This window comes from Apiospora phragmitis, assembly GCF_038363925.1.
Source record: "Apiospora phragmitis strain CBS 135458 chromosome Unknown utg000011l:1.0-3236445.0:1.0-3240683.0, whole genome shotgun sequence".
Classification (NCBI taxonomy): Eukaryota; Fungi; Ascomycota; class Sordariomycetes; order Amphisphaeriales; family Apiosporaceae; genus Apiospora; species Apiospora phragmitis.
This window is the reverse complement of record NW_027117411.1, coordinates 538,782-556,363: the sequence shown is the minus strand read 5'-3', so window position 1 is coordinate 556,363 and position 17,582 is coordinate 538,782. Positions and strand designations below refer to the sequence as shown.

General features: G+C 49.5%; 6 protein-coding genes across 6 annotated transcripts; 5 read left to right on the top strand and 1 right to left on the bottom strand.

Annotated features, from left to right (window-relative positions):
- Positions 1-568: 568 nt before the first annotated feature.
- On the top strand, positions 569-2,308 carry PG994_012996 (1-phosphatidylinositol- -bisphosphate phosphodiesterase delta-3 protein; the record flags this gene model as incomplete). Its single annotated transcript, XM_066864405.1, has 1 exon — positions 569-2,308. The coding sequence occupies one exon, from the start codon at positions 569-571 to the stop codon at positions 2,306-2,308; it is 1,740 nt and encodes a 579-aa protein (XP_066709366.1).
- Positions 2,309-3,674: 1,366 nt separating this feature from the next.
- Positions 3,675-5,108, top strand: PG994_012995 (uncharacterized protein; the record flags this gene model as incomplete). Its single annotated transcript, XM_066864404.1, has 2 exons — positions 3,675-4,371; positions 4,450-5,108. 2 exons carry the CDS (start codon positions 3,675-3,677, stop codon positions 5,106-5,108), a joined length of 1,356 nt encoding a protein of 451 aa, XP_066709365.1.
- A 1,021-nt stretch (positions 5,109-6,129) lies between these two features.
- On the top strand, positions 6,130-6,974 carry PG994_012994 (cell wall protein; the record flags this gene model as incomplete). Its single annotated transcript, XM_066864403.1, has 2 exons — positions 6,130-6,255; positions 6,342-6,974. 2 exons carry the CDS (start codon positions 6,130-6,132, stop codon positions 6,972-6,974), a joined length of 759 nt encoding a protein of 252 aa, XP_066709364.1.
- Positions 6,975-7,957: 983 nt separating this feature from the next.
- On the top strand, positions 7,958-9,487 carry PG994_012993 (Phosphoglycerate mutase-like protein; the record flags this gene model as incomplete). Its single annotated transcript, XM_066864402.1, has 1 exon — positions 7,958-9,487. The coding sequence occupies one exon, from the start codon at positions 7,958-7,960 to the stop codon at positions 9,485-9,487; it is 1,530 nt and encodes a 509-aa protein (XP_066709363.1).
- Positions 9,488-10,418: 931 nt separating this feature from the next.
- PG994_012992 (DEAD/DEAH box helicase) lies at positions 10,419-12,096 on the bottom strand (the record flags this gene model as incomplete). Its single annotated transcript, XM_066864401.1, has 5 exons — positions 10,419-10,490; positions 10,555-10,914; positions 10,985-11,548; positions 11,633-12,010; positions 12,076-12,096. 5 exons carry the CDS (start codon positions 12,094-12,096, stop codon positions 10,419-10,421), a joined length of 1,395 nt encoding a protein of 464 aa, XP_066709362.1.
- Positions 12,097-13,656: 1,560 nt separating this feature from the next.
- Positions 13,657-14,864, top strand: PG994_012991 (uncharacterized protein; the record flags this gene model as incomplete). Its single annotated transcript, XM_066864400.1, has 3 exons — positions 13,657-13,878; positions 14,081-14,153; positions 14,635-14,864. 3 exons carry the CDS (start codon positions 13,657-13,659, stop codon positions 14,862-14,864), a joined length of 525 nt encoding a protein of 174 aa, XP_066709361.1.
- Between the last annotated feature and the right edge of the window lie 2,718 nt (positions 14,865-17,582).

Here is a 17,582-nt window from a genome sequence, read left to right as displayed (position 1 = left end):
AGTATGCATATGCTTCAAGCTACCAAGATCTTGACAGAGATAGTGCTTGCAGCTGCATGTATGTACAGGTCAGGACAGGCTACGGGTACCGGACTTGCGGATCCAAGAAATGCGGCGCGCCGGTAGGATCCGATCTGACACCAGGTCGATCACTAATGACGTGGGTTACCTGGCTCTGACGACAGATTCGGGCTAGCTGCTCTCGCTGGAATGACTGCAGCTGACCGAGTGCCGATGGCCCAAGACATCGTTACATCCGCACACGAGGTGATGGGTGATGATGCTCTGCTGTCCCCGAGCTGAGTGAGCCTGCCTGCAATTAAGCGCCACAATTTGGGGTCATCCCACCCACCAAAACCAAAACTCGCTGGCGTAAGCCAAGTCGTTCTCATCGTCGTAAGCAAGCTTGCAAGGCATGATCAGCTGGGAATGTGCTCAGGGGTGCCGAATTTCCGGCTGAAACGTTTTTTGAGAACAGCTCCTTCCCTTTTTTTCAAAGACATACTAAAGCTGAAAACGCCATCTTTTCGGGAGTTGCTATCAATCACATTTTCACATCGCCAGCATCATGTCCGACTTGAGCTCGCGGTTGAGCAAGCTGAACGTCTTTTCGAAGCTCACGGGTGAAGACGATGAGGATGAATATGGCGAGAAAATCGACTATGAGAGCGTTGCGGGTGGAGGCCACGCCGGTCGCCGAACCGCCATCACCACCGGCCAGCTGCGCGTCAGCCACGCCCTTCGCTCGTTCCTCGTGATCCAAAACGTTTTGAACGAGGCAGAAGCCGGCGTCGATTCCGACCAACCCACGGAGGCCTTGGAGGCCTTGGTGCAGCGCCCGCACATTCAAGTACCCGCTCATCTTACAGACCGGTCACACACACTTCCCGAGTACTTTATTAGCTCAAGCCACAACACTTACTTGATGGCGCATCAGCTGTTTGGAAAGAGCTCCGCCGTTGCCTACGAGCGCGCGCTTCGTACAGGCGCACGATGTGTCGAGATTGACGCGTGGAATAGCGACGACAAAGAAGAACCAAAGGTGACCCATGGGTATACCCTCGTCAGCCACATCGCGTTCAGGGCTGTCTGCGAGACCATTCGCGACGTGGTTGACCAGGAGGCTGCAGAGGCTGTTGACGAACAGGGATATCGCGCTGCACCCATCTTCTTGAGCCTGGAAAACCACTGCGATGCGTACGGGCAGCAACGACTCGTTTCCATCATGAAAGAGGTTTTCAGCGATCGACTCTTAAGCAAGTCTGTGCGCGACAGAGGACATCTCGAGCAAGAGGGTGCCAATGATCATGTCCGCTTGGACGAGCTGGGCTCTAAAATATGTGTTATTGTGGAATATCACTCAAATGAAGTCGCGGAAGAGGATGATTTATCGGAGAGTTCAGAGGACGAAGAGGAGAGACGAAACCACCAAAAGTACCGCGAGCAGAAAGCGGCGGCTGCTTCAAACGTCATAGTCCCAGAGTTAGCGGCGCTTGGAGTCTATGCTCAGTCCGTCAAGCCCCCTGATAACTCGTGGTTCGAAGATGCGGAATATGGAAGCCGAGAACCTCATCACCACCTGATCAACGTCTCAGAGACCCAGCTTCTACAACACATGCCAGCGAATTCTGGCAAAATATCTCGGCACAACGCGGGTGCCCTTGTGCGTGTGTTCCCGAAAGGGACCCGCATCAGTTCGCGGAACTTGAGGCCAGTGCCCTTCTGGGGAGTAGGGTCGCAGATTTGCGCCTTGAATTGGCAAACCTACGGGGCTGGCATGCAATGCAATGAGGCCTTGTTCACTGGGACAGACGGTTACGTGTTGAAGCCAGCTGCCCTACGTCCAGGTGGAAACGGACAGCTGAATACGGGCAGAAGAAAGAGACTGCGGTTACATGTGGGTGGCGCTACCGACATTCCACTGCCTCCGGACCGTGACGCCAGCGAGATAAAGCCATATTTGACCTGTTCGATGGTACACCCCAACGAGGAGAAGCTCGCAGCAAAGCAAAAGACCGGCCACTACCACCAGCACAGGCTCGGCTTCCTCCATCGAGGCGAGAATCCGCCGCCTACAGATCCCATTTGGGATGAGCAGCTCCAATGGGAGTATGACGATAACGAACTTGTGTTCCTCCGTATAATGATCAAGAGCGACGATTCGTGGTCTAGAAACCCAACGTTCGTGGTATGTACTGTTCGGCTCTTGTATACGAGGCCAGAATGGAACTTCATCAGGTTACTGGATTTAAAAGGAAAGGAGACCAAATGCTCACTCTTGGTGAAATTCGAGCTGGAAGATATTTAGACCTCCAATTTCTGGCCATTCAAAGGCGGCTAAGATGCTGCATGCAAATCAACTGCCGAACACTGGGCTTGGCTATCTACCTAGGCTAAATGGATCAAGAAAACCACTGCACATCTTATTACGAATGGAATGGTTATGCCTGTCACCTCAAGTTTTGCTATCTACAAGTGATTGGTCCCAAACGAGTAACAGTATGAGTAGAAGACACTCCTTGCGGCATTGCTACCCCTTGCAGCACGGCTAGCTATTGATAAGTAGTGTGGCCTGGACGCCTCTTTAACGGCCAGTCTGCTTTCCCTTCACCCTTTTTCTAACTCGCATTCTATGCCACTTCAATTGACGACGATGCAGGTCCCGGCCATCATTTGCCTTTTAATGCCGCTCGTCCCGGCCATGAGCGCACGGCAGGAACCACAACCCGGACCGTGCGATCCCGAGCCATGCTACGAGGTGATTGACTCCGCCGCCTGTTGGAGCACTGTCTTGATGGGCCAGGAGTCAAACGCAACCAAGATATTCGACTGCGTCCCAGGCGGGAAAGACGAGGTACATTTGACATCTACAGCGACGTCCTTGAAGGAGAGACTCTCCCTTACGTTACCCACTCCTAGATGTGCCGCTGTTTTGGATGCGACAGTATCCTAAGCAAGTTCATAATATCGCATTCGATGTGCAGCTAGAGTGCACAATGTAGACTGGTGAAAACAGCCGATGGAAAGATGGGCAGCGGCTGAGCGGGGTGTTGGTGCAAGCAAACTGTTGATCAAGCACACGTACTACTATGATGGAATTTTAGTGTCCGTGGCGGAGTTCCTTAGTCACAACGGTCGCAGTCTTTGTTTAGCAGCCAACCTAAATAACCCCCTAATAGGAGCTGTCAGTTTACCCTGAGTTGATCGTATTGGAAGTATCCTCTACGTAGTGACGCGGGTGGAGATAAAACTGCGACGGAAGGACTCGATGTCCATTATCTTTATAGTATCTAAGACACCTCTTTGTTTTTACTCCGCATCATGAGTTGAAATTATACAGTCTTGAAGTGTTCTTTGATCAAGGGTAAGAAGGTACGTTTGAACAAGGTTGGAACCACCACTGCAGGGGTTGATGACGTCATATGTCAATGACGGTCTGGTAATGCAATCAATCCTGTTTCCACGCTAGAATATTAAGTAAAATAGCAAAGGAAGAAGTGGCATAGACATATACCCCGTACCAGTCTGACATAAATTGATTTGCATACATCATTTATTATCACCAAATTCTAATAATCATTTTCAACAAGTCCCTCAAAAATGTTTGATGTGCCGAAAATAGTCGATGCTGCCTTGGGCGACAACAAGGGAACGTCGGCATTGTAGGCGGTAGTATGGCCGGTGCCGGTCCTAATCACCGTGAGCCTTTTCTGAGTGAGGATTTCAACAAATCAAAGCCGAAGCTCTACATAACTTCGGAAGAAGAGGAAGAGGACTTCGATCAGCTCACAATCGAAGCCTGGAAGACGGAGGGCTTTGACGTGGAGTACTTCTCGATGGGGAACGAAAAGGAATACCGAACGCATCTGCGCGCGTTAGCCAACCAAGAAATGCCAGCATGCGATACATTCGGCATAGTGGCTTACGGGGAAGCATCAAGTGTCTGTCTCGACCATTTCCACATAATCGACAATAACCCCTCGTTCAAGTTGTGTTGTTTGATCGCGTACTATCCCACATCGATCCCAGACCCGCGCACTCGCCACCCCGGTGGCGTCCATGTACTGGTACACCTAGCTGAGGGTGATGAAATTATTGGGATCGTGAAGCAAACGCAGATGGTGGCGATTCAAGGGAAGCGGCGGACTGTCAGGCGCCAGATCCCGCACGGTATGGGAACGGGAGGCTATGTCAAGTACTCTTACCCGACCTATTCGTACCCAGGGGTTAGCAGCGGCTTCGCCGAGAACGACCTTGAGGAATACGATAAGATCAGCGCCGACCTGGCTTGGACCCGGAGCTTGGCCACGGCGCGGAGAGCATGGCGACGGGACGTCAACCTTGAGCGCGTCCATGAAGAGAATGTGCAAGGTACGTGGCTATTCCAGTAGTAATGCTGGGCATCGCACCATCACCGAGGCCAGCAAGACTGATATTCTCTATTCACAGGCAAATTCTTCACGCAAAACCTCCAGAAGACCATGTCCACATACACGGCGAAACCGACGCCGTACGTAACGCATGTGCCGACGCTGACTGGCGGCATCGGCGCTGATGAGCTGCATGACTTTTATGGCCACTACTTCCTGCACCACAACCCGGGCTCGCTGCAGCTGACGCTGTTGTCGCGCACCATCGGCACTGACCGCGTAGTGGACGAGCTGCACGTCGCCTTCAAGCACACGACGGAAATGCCGTGGATCCTGCCGGGGGTCCCTCCGACCAAGAAAAAGGTCGAGATCCTCATGGTTAGCATCGTCACGGTCCGCGGCGGCAAGCTCGCACACGAATATATATACTGGGACCAGGCCTCCGTGCTTTTACAAATTGGGCTGCTGAATCCCGACCTTGTGCCCGAAAAGGCAAAGCGCCGTGGCGTTAAGAGGCTGCCGGTCGTGGGCCGCGAGGCAGCACACCGCAGGCTCGAGGGGAATGAGGAAGGCGACGATGGGGAAGCCACCAACGAACTGATCCCGGATTGGTATGAAGACTCTGACGACGACGAGGAGGAAATTGAAGACGACGAAGAAGAAGACGGCGAGAATGAGGAGAGAACGGCACGCTGGGTCAAGCGACTGAGGCGGAAGATCACGAAGAGGGCGAAGTAGAGGGTGACGAAGAGGGCGAAGAAAACGAGGAAGATGAGGAGAGTGAGCAAGGCGAGGATGTTCACAATGAAGATGAGACGATGGTTGAACCAGACAAAGCTCACCATAGCGACGAGGAGCCATCGCGGTCCTGAGGAGACATGCCCAGGTTCAGTGACGAATCTGGGGGATCATGGTGATATGTAATGTAACGTTAATGGAGATATACCAGAGAAATCATGTACTATTACCATGTTATAAGAGGTTTTAGGAGTCAATGAACGTCGAGCTCACGCCTTTTTTGCCTAGAGGGCTTCTGTATTGCAAGCATGACGACTGTTCGAACCGACTTGTTGACGCATGAAAAATTTCCCCAGAGCCCATCGTAAAAGTGTAGAGACTGCGCGGCTTGGTTGGTTCTAGACTTGAACGTCACCAATCAGACCATTCGAGGTTGCTCCTGAAACTAGACGAGTCTTTGCGTGGGTGCGCCGGCATCTGCTGTCGGGGGAGGACCGGCTTGGTGCGTCGTCAGATCGCTCTGGTTAAACTCGAGACATGGCGTTCAACAGGCTAGTACGAGAGAGAAGATAGACTTTCCCCTTTGTTAGAAAACACATTTCTGATGTTTCCAGATGCAAGCGGATACTCGAAACATGAAACAACCCTCACCGATCGCTCGTATACTTTAGGTTCATCCAAACTTGACGCCTCGGCTTAGGCGTGAGCGATAGTCACCAGCGATTGGATCAGGAGATTCCCAGACGTCGGGGCTGGACAGATCCCTTGACTGCCAAGGTTATCCGTGGATGTTTCAAGAATTGAAGAGGGAAGAAGCAGTCGTAGCCCCCATGGACAGTCGTGATATTGGGACGCGAGGTCATATCCCTTCGTATATAAAGCCAGCCAGGGAAACTGTCATTCGACCTGGCATCTTACTCATACAGTATACAATTTCATTAAGTCAACAGTTATTACAGGCCCGGCATTATCTTTCTCCCATCACTCCTTTGGTACATTCGACGCTGCCTTTATATATAAGATGAAGCTGGCTTCGCTTTTCTTGAAGGCAACCCTGGCGGGTCTCGCCTACGCCCAGCTCGAGGCATTACAGCAGGCCATCGGGGCCGTCTCAGATGCCCTAGGCGACCTCGATACGAAGGTCAAAGTAAGCAACAGCTGTTCATTACTTACCTTACTGAGAGGGCCGACAGGCCCAAACCGGCACGAGAACTAATGAAGCCTCTTCTCTAGGCCATATCGGGCACCGACGCCAACACCGCGGCGCCCGTCCTCCAGGCGTCGCAGAAGATCCTGATGACCATGCAGTCCTCGACCGCCAAGGTGAGCGGGGCGGAAGCCCTCGGCGTCTTCGACGCGCTCTCGCTCCAAGACACGGCCAGCAGCCTGGTGACCTCGGTCAACACGACGATGAAGAACCTGGCCGCCAAGAAGCCGCAGCTCGACATGCTCGGCGTCACGTCGGTCGCTGTGAAGTCCATCCAGGACCAGAAGACGGCCTCCAAAGCGCTGGGCGACGCGATTGTCTCCAAAGTGCCCGCGGTTGGCCAGGGGATCGCCCAGGGATCCATCGACCAAATCAACGCGGCCCTCGAGGGGGGTATCAAGGCTCTGTCTGCTGGAGGTGCCGGTGCCGGCGCTGGTACTGGCGCCGGTGGGGCCACCGGTGGAGGTGCTGCGGCTGGTGGCTCTATGAGCGGTGGCAGTGGCCGCAACTCCTCGAGCAGCAGCGGCGCTGCCGCTGGTTCGGGTCAGAATTCCACTTCTGCCAATGGCACTGGTAGCAATTCCCGGCACTCAATCCGGCTCAGCCCGCTGACGCAGCTGATAGGCCGTCAACGAATTCAGAACAACTTCCGGGCATGATGACGACCTCGGCCATGATGGCAACCTCGAGCATGATGACGACTTCGGTTGCCGCACTCCCCGATATGATGACTTCGGCTACCACGACGATGATGGCTTCGACTATGATGGCAGCTCAGCCGGAGTCTACCTCGATGATGGCGGGAAGCGGTGCTGCCAGTGCTGGCGGCAGGCCAGCGGCGCTGGTCGCAGGAGGCTTGGCCTTGGTGGCTGCGATTGGACTGCTCTGAGGGAATGTTTCATTGATGGACGCATTGGGATTAGCTGACAGCAAGCTTTCTGTATTACCTGTTTTGTACTGTATGATTTGGCTCAAGCAGTTGAACTGCTTATTCGCTCTTTAGCAGCAAATCTAACACCGTGATGATGCCGTATTCATTTGACCAATCTGAGCGTGAACGCCGTGGACCTTGGTTGAGAATGAACAATGTAGTAAACCAAGCCTTTATTTCACAAATTTGGTGTGGTTGGGTTCTGTAATCTTTCAATATTGCCGATCAACGTCGACACTGAACTCTCTGGCAGGCCCCGCACTGAGAGATAGGCACGGCACTACAGGGGCAAAGGGGCTACTTTAGGGGCATTTAGCTGATCGCTTTACGCCCTGGCATCTCAACTAAACGGCGACAAACAAAACCCAAGCATCAATGTACTTGTCGACCGCAGCTGAATACAACACGTGAATCAATCCCGACACTCGATGTGCTATCACAGAAATAGTGTCATAATAATTATCCATTTATCTTGGATGATCCACCATTGATTCGTCCAACTCTTCAGCTCTGCTCAGTAGATCACTCGAGCATCTGCCTCATTCGGCCTGATCTGCCGATGACCGTCGCATGACTAGGAGATATTCAACCACTCCCCTTCCAACCTTCCCGGCAATACGGGCTGAGCTGCAAGGAACCGGGTAAGAACTTGGCTAGTGTCTCTGCCGATCCGGGTATCGGGAAGCGGTCGATATGGGAACGATAACATCGATGAACAAGCAAGATGCGGAGAACGGGCTCGAAAGAAGCAATAATGGTGAGGCGAAAAGTCCTCAGAAAGGCGGCCATATTGCCTCTCGTCTTGGCCACCTCTTCATCTTCGCCTTCCTCGGCGCGTGTGTCTGGCATTGCTTGATCGGATCTCTCTTCACCACACCGGGCAGTCACTCAATGATCACCATGATCACCAGTTCCCTCACCCAGGCCATCAAGATGGGCCTGGCGGCCATCGCCGTCACGTCGCCAACCGTCGCGGCAAGCGCTTCCGCGTGTGACTTCGATATGTATGAGCACATGGGCAACCTATCGCCGTACTTCCAGCCCAGCAACACGCCGCCATCGCTGTCGAGCGGCGCTCCCCCGGAATGCGCCGTGACCAAGGCGTTCCTGGTGCACCGCCACGGTAGCCGAAACCCGCTGTCGGACGAGATCGGCACGATCCAAGGCCTGGCCTACTACCTAGGCAACGAGAGCTCCCTGTTCTCGGCGCCGCGCGCCCCCATCCCGGACGCCTTGGCTTTCCTGCAAGAAGGCTGGAACAGCACCTTCACGACGAACGACCTCTCCCCGGTCGGACGCCAGCAGCTCTTCGACCACGGCGTCGCGCTGCGCCTCCAGTACCCGCAGCTGACGGCCTCGCGCGTGCTGGCCGGCGACCAAGACCGCGTCGTCGAGTCGGCGCGCTGGTTCATGGACGGCTACTTCGGCCGCTCTGCGAACTCGAGTGCCCCGTTGGACCGCATTGCCGAGGACAACGGGACGGTCTCGTGGATCACGCCCATGGACACGTGCGAGAAGTGGACGTACGGCTTCGGGGGCGCCCCCGTGTCCGAATGGGGAAGGACCTACCTGCCTCCCATCGCGCACCGGCTGAACCGGCTGTTGGCGGACAGCTTCCCAGGCGTCAACTTTACCGCCGCCCACGTCCACGGCATGCTCTACGCGTGCGTGTACGGGACGGCTGTGTATGGCAAGGACTCGTCGCCGTGGTGCCCTGTGTTCACGCGGGACGAGATCCTTGCCCACGAGTACGAGTACGATCTACTGATGAGAGGAGCGTTTGGATATGGTCTGCCAGGCGACATGGGCCCCGTGCTCGGCAGCCTGCTTGTGAGCAATGTGACGGAATTCCTTCTCAAGCAGGACGGGAAAGGCGAGGAGAACCTGGCGCTGCACTTCGGCCATGATACCACCATTGACTTGGGGCTTGCTTCGCTTCACTTAGCCCAAGATTCCCAATTCCCCGCGACCGGCCCTGTGGACCCCGATCGGGCGTGGCGGACGGCTCGCCAGGTGCCGTTTGCTGCTCAGATGCTGTTCCGCGGGTTGGATTGCGAGGGTGGCGAGAAGCGGATCCAGCTGCTGCTCAACGAGGCCAACTTCGACTTGTCGCCCTCCGGGTGCGAGAGCGATGACTACGGCACTTGTAAGATGTCGGACTTCACCGCCTCCGAGACGGTCAAGGCCGCCCTTGCTGTCACGCATGTCGATGCACGGTGGCAGGCTGTTTGCTCTGCATAGAGGGGTAAAGAAGGACTGTGGAGGTGAAGAACGATAGTAGTTCTAGGATATAACTACATTTATTCCATTATTAAATAAAAGAACATATTTCTTGTTTGTTCCCCACGAGCAGAAACCCCCGAAACCTCCATGTATTACCAGGACTCGTTTTCCCCTGTGAAGGAGCGCAGAATCGCACTCCACGAGTGGGGCTTGACATAGAATCTGCATGGTATCGATAGGAAATAAAAGGTAGACAGACACAACAAGTCTGAGGAGGGGGATTTTGCCAGTCCGTTGCGACGTATTTAAAACTATGTCCAAGTTCTGTATGCCAGTTCCCTTCCGTCTGGCAATAGTCCGTCCACATGCCAAATCAAACAGCCCTATCTTATGCAAATGCTCGCTGACCCGCCCTTGAACTCCGTCTATTCCGTCCTTCCGCCCTCATGATTTAGGTACCACCAACTGGATGTGCGCATTTAGCCATCTACTCGCTGTCCATCGATTCATCCAGTCTCTTCCGTTCGGATCTGGTCATCATCCTTCTTTCGACCTTGGGTATATCGTGATCCGTCGTGGTACGTGTATCAGGGACAAAGGTGCTGACATCCCCCTCATCGCCGGAGTCATAGTCTGACATCGGAGACTGCGCCGCTGCCGCCGCTTCAGTGCTAGAATCGGGCTTACAGACCTCGTCTGCAACCACTTCTCCCTCCAACTCATCCTGGGTCCCTTGAGAATCCCAGGTTCGATATCCCGAATCGGAAGAGACCTGGCGATGGGAATCCACGCGTCCGGGTCCTCGACTGGGTTGCAAAAGTGTCTGGCTGATGGCTCCACTGGCAAGTTGTTCAGGAGATGGACTTGTACGAGCAGGAGCCATTGACTTATTAGTGATGATTAGGGCATCTTGCAAGGGGAAAGCAATAGGGAGACCCGCATCGGACACCTAGTTCGACTGGAGTTCACGCTGAATCTTTCCCACTTCGTTCAAAAAGCTCTTGGCGTTGGCAGGATTGAACTAAAAGATGAGTCAGAAGAAGTTATACTTATGTTGTACCAGGTTTAACAGGGGATGAACTAACCTTCAGTTGAATACTGACTGGCTCCCCCTTATCCTCGATTGCCGTGAACAGGACACACACCGTCTTGTTTGTGGGCTTCTCTTGAAAGCTCATGGCGGGTATGATGACGGTATTGAGGAGCAAACGGTGAGTAGAGTCTTGGCGCATGATGAGGCGAACGTTCTTGTTGTCGGCATCTTCAAGAGTGGAAGCGTCGAAAGAGCCGGGGATGGGGATGTTGTTGTCGTCCAAATCGACACAGGCCTCTGGTACATTGATCTTCAGATTGCCTGCGCCACGCTCCTTCCAAGCAGCAGGTGTGGCAGACTTGTCCAGGAAATAGATCCGCGCACGGAGCTGGAGGACCGTAACCTCGCCGGCCTCGCCGTCATCTACATTGGCTGCGGTCGCGTTAGTCCAGGTCAGCATACGATGTGTCGAATAGGCTTACTTTTCTGCAGCTTGACTTTCTTCTTATCATCGTCAGCTTCCTTCTCTTCCTTGGTCTCGTCCCGGCGTTGTCATCGCCGTCATCAGCTTCCTCGTCGTCTGACTCGGCGTCGCTCTCCGGAGCTCCGAATGGTTTGGCCGGTTTGCTGCTCTTAAAAGTATCGCCGGCTTTGCCAAAGGACGTCAGTTTGGAGCCACCCAGCCCAGTAAGACCACCACTCAGACCTGAGCCAGAGCCAAATACACTCGTTTTCGAAGTGCCGCTCAGCGCCGAAAATGGGGAAGCGCCATTAGAGAGGCTACCGCTACCGAAGACCGACTTGGTGGTATCCTGTTTGGTAGTGGCTGCGGCGCCAAAGGGGGATAGCGAGCCAGAAGGACTGGCAAAGGACGTGAGTGGTTTGGCGCCTGTCGAGGGGAGGAATGGGGACGCTGTAGTAGCAAAGCCAGAAAGTCCTGAACTGCTAAATGCTGAGCTCGAGGTGGTCTTGGTGGTCTTATCTCCACCGGCCTTGGCATCTTGGGACTGTTCAATGTTCTTATCAGCAGCTGTCTTGATTGCGTCCTAGAGGTGTTGAGCTCAGGATTGGCATGATTGAAAAACGACCTAAGAATGGAGAGAGGAGGGAAAAATTAGAACTTGACGTACGGCATTGCTCTGTTCGGCAGCTTTCGTCTCGCTGGAGACGTCTCGCGGGCGCTTTTTCTCAGGCTCTGATCTGTTGGTTCTGTTGGGGACGGCGTCGGCGCCAAGGGGTGAGACGTCGCCATTTGCATCTTGGGTCGAGTCCTTGTTCTGCTCGACCTCGTCGTGCGCCCGCTTCTTCTTGGGAGAAGAAATTTGTTCCTTCATTTTGTTCTCGTGATCAGGCGTGTTCGTTCGTGCCGTGGCAGCAGCATCGGAGTCTGTAGCAGTGTCGGGGCGCAGCAAAAGAAGCCATGGCTGAAGATGGGGCAAGATCAGGCTTGTCAGATATGGCCGTGTTGCGAAGCTCTTTGCGCGCGGCGGCGGTATCGGGGTCTTCGGCTGCAGAAGAGGGAGAGAGGCTTTGTGCGGTCGGTTTCGGAAGGGGCTGGGCTCTGTTTGCCGACGGCAGGATCCTGGTCGGCCATTTGGGTCTTTGTTGTCGAGCTGGATTGATGGGTTGGTGAGGTGTTCAATGTATGTATGTCTTGTCCACGCATCGTACATGTAAGAAAACCACAGAGATAATGGAGGAGGGGAAGCTGTAATTGGTTTTTCCCCCCAGCACCGGCCAGCACCCTGCACCTGGCACCTTTGCACCTAACCTAGCACCTTGCAAGCACCGGCACCACCAAATGCGGATGCGACAACTCTAGACGCGCTTCGGCACGGTACCTAGCGACCCTAAACCACGTTGGGGCCTTACAATCCAATTAATGAGATTGAGGACAAAGCGATGTGATGCAATGCGGTAGGATGCGATGAGTCCGTCAATCAATCAGTCCGTGGCTGATTGAAGTGAGACCAATGTAATGTAATGCAATGTAATGTCGGGAACAGATGGCAAGGCATGTGTTCTTTTCCTTTCCAATCAATCTACATCCGTACTTGAGAAGTAAGTAGGTATGAAGGAAAATGGTTGAAAATGGATGCGACTGGAGATGGAGTGAGCTGTGGCCAGCCAATCCAGTGGTGGGTGGTGGGTTGTCCAAACGGTTAAGGTTAGTCGTCCAGAAGGGACTCTAGCAGCTTTTAATCTTCAACTCCTCTCTGCCACCCCTCGTCCACCAACCGTTCACTGTACCACCACTATGGAAGAGAAGAAAAAGGAACCTTACTTTTATTGATTGTCTTCTGTTTCGTACGTATATAGCGTCTGGCATTGCCTCGGTAAGTCTTGGCTTTCTTGTGTGTAGGCTAAGGGTTCCCATTCTCATGCCTCGGCTTGATGGCAACAAGCAAACTAGAAGAAAGGTGTCTGTGTACAGCATCTAAGATGTAGGTAATATTGGGCTCTTTAGCAGTCATTCTTTTCGCGACGTTATTTACATACACACACATACGTACCATTAGCAGAGGTATGCGAAAGGGAACATCACAACTCCTGGATCATTAGCATCATTGGTATCATTGGATCATACGTAAGTATCTACCGTAGCCAGTACCGACTTATCCTACACCTTTCTTGCGAAGACAGCAAGCAGCCGCCTGATGATGCTCGCCCAGCTGCTATTTAGTAGCCGTGAATGAACACCATGGTTCAAGTACCCGAGGAAAGGCGACGTGTCTTTGATGGATACCTGACTGATGCCGGGGTGGAAATATAGTCAAACCTCGCCTCCGGAATAGAACATAAGGTATTTCTCGCAGCCCTCCAGTACTCGTTATCTCGTTTCCTCGTGGGACGACAATGGGCTTTGTTGAGACGCCACCTATCGTGCTGTAAACAAAGTCCTTGTCAGATCCCCAGAGGAAGCAATGGACAAAGACGACAAAACCACGTTATTGATATCACAACAACATTGTCATTAATGCAACAATCAATTGGTTTCTAAACACAATAGCGATGTTAGGGATCTTGGGAGCTAGTATATATACGTACACATTACATCGTCTGTCCAGAATTGATGCTTTCCACTCATATTCAAGTACTACGCTTTGCTTATTCATCGACATCAACTCACGGATAACCAGACCTACCAACTAAAATGGCACAACCTCAACCTGTTCCATATGTGGTGTACCCAGTGACCTTCGGGGCTGGCTCGGACGTTGTATCCGCTGCCATTGACCAGATTCATAAAGGCGGAAGCGGAGGCAAGCCCGGCAAGGGTGGTGGAGGCGGTGCCGGAGGCGATGATAACGGTCCCGACAGCAACACCTGCTCATGTAATCAGCTTTACAACTACAAGGCCGCCACCATCATTTTGGTTTGTTTCATTGCGCTGGTGGTCGCGATAGTTTGTCTGTTTTTTGTGTGGGGCTGCCTCGTAAGTGATCGTACAAGCCGTCGTCGACGACAGAATCACCAAGCCCAGCCTATAGAGCTTCAAGAGCTTCAGGCTGCGGCAGCCCGATCCGCTGCAGTCCAACCAGTTGCAGCTTAAATCCTGGATGCTATGCCACCTTCAGATAACCAGGAAGCCGACTGTCATTTTCGAGTACCCCTGTGTCCCTGGCCTCTTTGCCCAAGGAGGCTCTGAAGGTCAGTTCATGCGTTGCAAAGCGTTGTTTACCATGTTTCACCAGGTGAGGAAATAGTTGAGCAGTGCATTCGTTTGTTTCTCGGGGGGTTGAGTGCGCGTGGCAAGCTCGATAATACGTGTCATTCGGAAAAGTAGATTAGGTGATAATTATACTCAATACAGTCTGCAATATTACTTGCTGCCTTTACATTTTCTCTCCCCTCTCTCTCCATTGATAATTAATGTCTAATAATGCAGTCTAACACTAAATAATTACCATCTATCATGTCTCCCTGCTTTATATCTATAATCTAGCACGAGGTGTTTCGTCCCTTGGTCGAGTATCTTGATCGACCTAACTCCTACTAGCTTGTTTATGGGTTCCTGTCTGTCTCTTTATACTATGGCTTTGTTCATAATACAAAGCCATTGGGAAATGCCTGTCATTCACCCCCCCCCCCCCGAACCCATCACCGTCGATACTGCATCTTTGATATTTAGAAATCCCCGAATTCATCAGCAGCTCCACCTGCTTGTGCTCAGCCATGCGCTTCTCCCATTTCGAGCGTAACGCATTGAAGTCGTCCCCAACCAGCAGACCCGTGTTGCACGTTCCCAGCAAGAGCTCGTACGCCGCTATCGTGAGAAAGGGGCTGTATACCAAGGTCTTTTCGTCGATGACACGCCCCGCTTCACCCAGGTCCGACGGCGATGAAGTCAAGAGCACTTGAACGCCCAAGTGGCGGAGAAACGCCTCGTCTGCTTTTGTGAAACTAGGGTCTTGCGCATAAATCGTGATTTCGGGGGTGCTCGTCGACCGCAGGTAGTCCGCTACACCTAGTAACATGGGCAGCTGCTTTAAACGCCGCGGCTGGTCCCTCGATCTCTCATGGAGACTTCCTAGTCCGAATGACACAATATTGGTCACAGTTGGTCGAGTCTTGACGCTCAGCAGTGTTTCTATCGAAGATGACCAGCTAGATTGATCATATCGGAGCTTTGCTTCATCGTATAGTCGTTGGATTCCCGCTTGTGGCCTTGAGATCCCTTTTGGGTACTTCGTGTTGTTTTCTGCCCAATACAATCGTGGCTGGTCAGCTAATATTGTCGAGTGAGGCATGGTGTTAATGCAAATAAGTATTGGTTTCTGTTAACCAGAGCGTCGCGATACTGCGAAGGGAGCAACCCCTCCTACACGACGACGATAGCGACTCTACGGATAACACCATAAATCAACTAGCGTAACTACTAGACTACGAACGTTTGGTTAGTATACCGATAAAGGAGCTAATAAATGAGATCGTAAAGTTTAAAGACTTAAAGACCGAAGGATGGTTAACTATCCTTAGTATTCTTTACCCGATTTAAAACACCTACGCTAAGTACTTATTACGGCTAGGTTTAATTAAGGAATTTACAGTAATTATGCGGTAAAAGACGATACCCGAATTTCCTTTACGTACGGAGGATATTTTACGCTTTTATAGATTTTATACGTACACGATACTTATATAAAATACTTTACGAAGAAACTCGAATACGAATAGTTTCCTCGAAGGATTAATAAACGACCTATTACGTAATTATACCTTAATTATATTATCGGGAAAATTTAAACGTTAATTCTTAATAAATAGCGCGTATATTTATTAATATAAAAAGATTTATAATAATTATAATAATATTACTTAAGAAAACGAGATTAAAGGGAGTATTTCGAAAATCGATACTTTAAATACGTTTAAAAAAAATCGCGAGCTTATAAACGTTTAAAAAAAAACGTTTAACATTTTTAAAATATATAAGTATATACTTAATATAAAAACCCCTTTAATATATTAAAAAACTTATAAAACGCTTATAAGTTATTACGAACTTAATAAACCTTCGAATCATTCGAAAAACCCGAGTCTTAAGTACTAGGGATAGTATTTCGTACGGGGAGAAGTATAGAAATACTCTTACCGGCATATTAAAAAACGCCTTATAAAGAACGAAAGGAATAATAACGACGATACGAGGATTAATCGTAAAAAAGTATTAATTATTTATAAAAACAGCGTTCGAAAAATAAACGCCGCTTATTATTAAAGAACGATAATAAGCGAATTAAAATAGGTCCTTATATTAAATAAAAAATAATCGAGCTATTTATAAATATATTATATTAGTAATAAACGTAAAAAGAGTTTATATTAAAGCGTTACTCGATAGCGAAGCGTAAGGAAACTATATTTTACTATAAATCGTTAATTATTTTAAACTCGAATAATAAGAGAAAAACGCCCTATACCGATTTAAAACCGTCGATAAAGGATTTATAAATTATAACGATAAAGAAGTACGGAAGAAAGTCGCGAACTTTTTAATCGATATTAAAGGACGCTATAAACGAATCACGTGTGATATTACGGACGTTATAAGATACGATATAATTTTAAAGATACCTTAATTACGGGTAAATAATTTTAAAATTAATTAGAAAATAGGCTAACTTTAATAAGATATATTAAAAAAAGGTTTAATTAATAAATAACGGTTTTATTACAACCTAACCTAATCATGCGGCCAAGACCTATAAAACCACCGGGCCGGATTTACAATACCCTGCCCAGGGTATAATATCACGGCCACCGACCGCGCCGCCAATTATATTAATATAAACGTATTAATATTATAAAAACGCACGGCGATCACAACGATAATATCTTAAATAACAACAGGCTGGATACGGCCTAAAAAAGTAGTAAAGATAACGTTACGTAATAGATCACGGGGATTACCGGGAACGGCGAAATGAGTTAATAATTTAATTAATAAAGGGATTACTCAAATTATTAAAATACGAAGGTAAACTAAGTAATTTAATAAATTAATAAAGGAAGAAATTAAATATATAATAATAAATATTCTTTATTTTAATAATTAATTTAAATATTAATTTTAATTTATTAATAAAATAAATAATTTTAACGAAATTATTATAAATATTTTTAAACCTATATATTTTAATTACTTTTATATTTATAAATTATTACTTATTATATTAATAAAAGCGATTTTTATTATACGTTTAAATATTTTTTTATATTATTAATATAAACCTTAATACGTTTTATTAAGTTTTTTTTAAAACTTAAATAATATTCGTTATATTTTAATTACTTTTATTTTTACGAATTATTACTTAAACTTTTAAATAATAATATTATAAAAAATATATCTACGCCTAGCCTTAATAACACCGTCCGACAAAGAAAGACTCCTGCCGTTACCCTTAATACCTTTTAATAGGACCTTATTATAAACGTCGATAATAATAATAATAATAACGGGCCTACTTAATAAACACTAATTAAACGAATTAAAAAACTCGAATAAAAGAGCGTTAATTATTAATATTACTACGTTAAACTTAAAAAAAACGTAATAAACTCTTAATTAAAAAT